The sequence below is a fragment of the Mus caroli genome, chromosome 2 (genome assembly GCF_900094665.2).
Source record: "Mus caroli chromosome 2, CAROLI_EIJ_v1.1, whole genome shotgun sequence".
NCBI classification, from domain to species: Eukaryota; Metazoa; Chordata; class Mammalia; order Rodentia; family Muridae; genus Mus; species Mus caroli.
The window spans coordinates 144766779-144768815 of record NC_034571.1 but is presented as its reverse complement, the minus strand read 5'-3'; the positions used below and the strand labels follow the sequence as shown (position 1 = coordinate 144768815).

Below are 2037 nucleotides of genomic sequence, written 5' to 3'. Positions count from 1 at the left end.
GAACTCAGAAATCCGCCTGCCTCTGCCTCCCGAGTGCTGGGATTAAAGGCGTGCGCCACCACGCCCGGCTATGCCTACTAGTCTTTAACATTAAGAGAACTAATGATCACAAAGCCTGGTGGTGGTGCCTTTGAGATGCAGTCCTACTTTCTACACCTGACTCCACCCCGAGCCTGAGGGGTGGGAGAAAGAAAGCCTCTACAAATTTGCCACACATAATTTTATATGCTTCGTGTCCCATCCAAGTTTTACACCAACTTCGTAGCATGCTTTCGAATGGGAGTGATCTGTTGACAGTCACAGAGTTCACAGGGAATTTGTATCTATATTGATTCAAAGAGTAAGCGTCCCTCAATCATCCCATTGTAAATAATGACCAAAAACGTCACAGCTGCGACCGACTGAATCAGTAATAAGAACGAACGCTCACTTACAGGCGTGGAAGAATGCTTCCGAAGTTCAGACATGAAGTTCACTTCCTTATACTCTTCCTGGTTCTTGGGATGTTGCTTGATTCGCTCATCCGTGAGGAAGTGGAAGTCAACTGTCTTGGTAACCTGGCTCGTGGACTTCTTCACAGGTTGCCCTGAGGAACAGGAAAGCACACGGTGACATTAAGAAGAGATCATTAGTGAGCCCTGTACCCTCTAATCCTTCCTGTATTTCTGTTACTGCGGCTCGAGTTGTATCTGAGTTGTAGTGGGTTTGAAGGCCTTTGTTCAGATGCAAACTAGGTAAGCAGAGGAGCCCACTGCTAGGATGTAGCCATAGCTTTGATAAAGTCATGACCTCACATCCTTTTTAAAAAAATAGTGTTGGAGATGGAACCCAGGGCATTACAAATTCTAATCAAACACTGAAAATCCAACCCCTAGAGAGTGACTTTAAAAGCAAAATTTAACTCGGAATCTCTAAGAGGGGAGCCTGTAAAATCCAGTAAGCAGAACTGGTGCCACCAAAACCACTATGCCAGAGCAAAGCCAGCTAAGAGCTCTTCAGTACCGTTTTTCCTTCTAACTGCAACTGAATTTGACAGTCCTCTTTCTCATCCTCTGCCATTTGTATAAAGAAGGAAACGACAAACTGGCCAGACTGACTGTCATCTGTCTCAATCCTTTTGCTAACACATAAGAGAAGAATAGTGCCCTCTGAGAAAGTGCTAGTTTGGGTGGTCCAACTAGAGAGTAACCCCTGAGGTGCAGGTGACTTACAGCCACAATTTTAAGTAAACACACTGTTGTATGTGGACCACTCAAACTGGTTGTTTCTTATTTTGTTCTTGCTGTAAAAACCACAAAGGAAAAAAAAATGCTACCAAAATTCAAAGAAGCACCCTTGTAGTTAAGACTCAGTGAGGCCCAACTGACCTGGCCCGGCGAGCGCGAGCTTCTTGAACTCTTCATTCTTCCTCCGCAGTTCCACCACCTCCTGCTGCATTCGCAGCCTTTTCTCTATCTCCTGCTCCTCAGTACTCTTTAGAACCTTCTCCCTAGAAACAAGAGTCAGTAGAGAGGCCAAAGGAAGGAAGGGTTCAGTACTCAAAGAACAATAAGCTGCTGAGTAGACTATGTTTATAACCTATGATAGCTATCAAAGCCAAAAAGTTTATCCACCAGAAACAGATATTTGCTTAATTAGGTAACATGAAAAGAAAGAAGGGGGGCTGGTGAGATGGCTCAGTNGGTAAGAGCACCCGACTGCTCTTCCGAAGGTCCAAAGTTCAAATCCCAGCAACCACATGGTGGCTCACAACCACCCATGAGATCAGATGCCCTCTTCTGGTGCATCTGAAGACAGCTACAGTGTATTTACATAAAAATAAATAAATAAATCTTAAAAAAAAAAAGAAAAGAAAGAAGGGTATTTTACACTAAGATATTATAAAATTTCCAGATGACAATTGCTAAAACTAACTATACAAGGCAGTAAGACACACAAAAGACACACATTTTTGACCACACCAGTGACCAACTTTTTTTTTTTTTTTTTTTGGTTTTTCGAGACAGGGTTTCTCTGTATAGCCCTGGCTGTCCTGGA

General features: G+C 43.4%; 1 protein-coding gene across 3 annotated transcripts in view; it reads right to left on the bottom strand.

The window, feature by feature from the left end:
- Positions 1–2037, bottom strand: part of Tpx2 (TPX2 microtubule nucleation factor) — a 47968-nt gene that overhangs the window by 16204 nt on the left and 29727 nt on the right. For all 3 annotated transcript variants that reach the window (XM_021152746.2, XM_021152745.2, XM_029469161.1), the window contains 2 exons: positions 1368–1489; positions 435–586 (listed from right to left, as the gene is read on the bottom strand). In XM_021152746.2, the coding sequence (XP_021008405.1) occupies positions 435–586; positions 1368–1489 (274 nt within the window). The remainder of the gene's footprint in view (positions 1–434; positions 587–1367; positions 1490–2037) is intronic.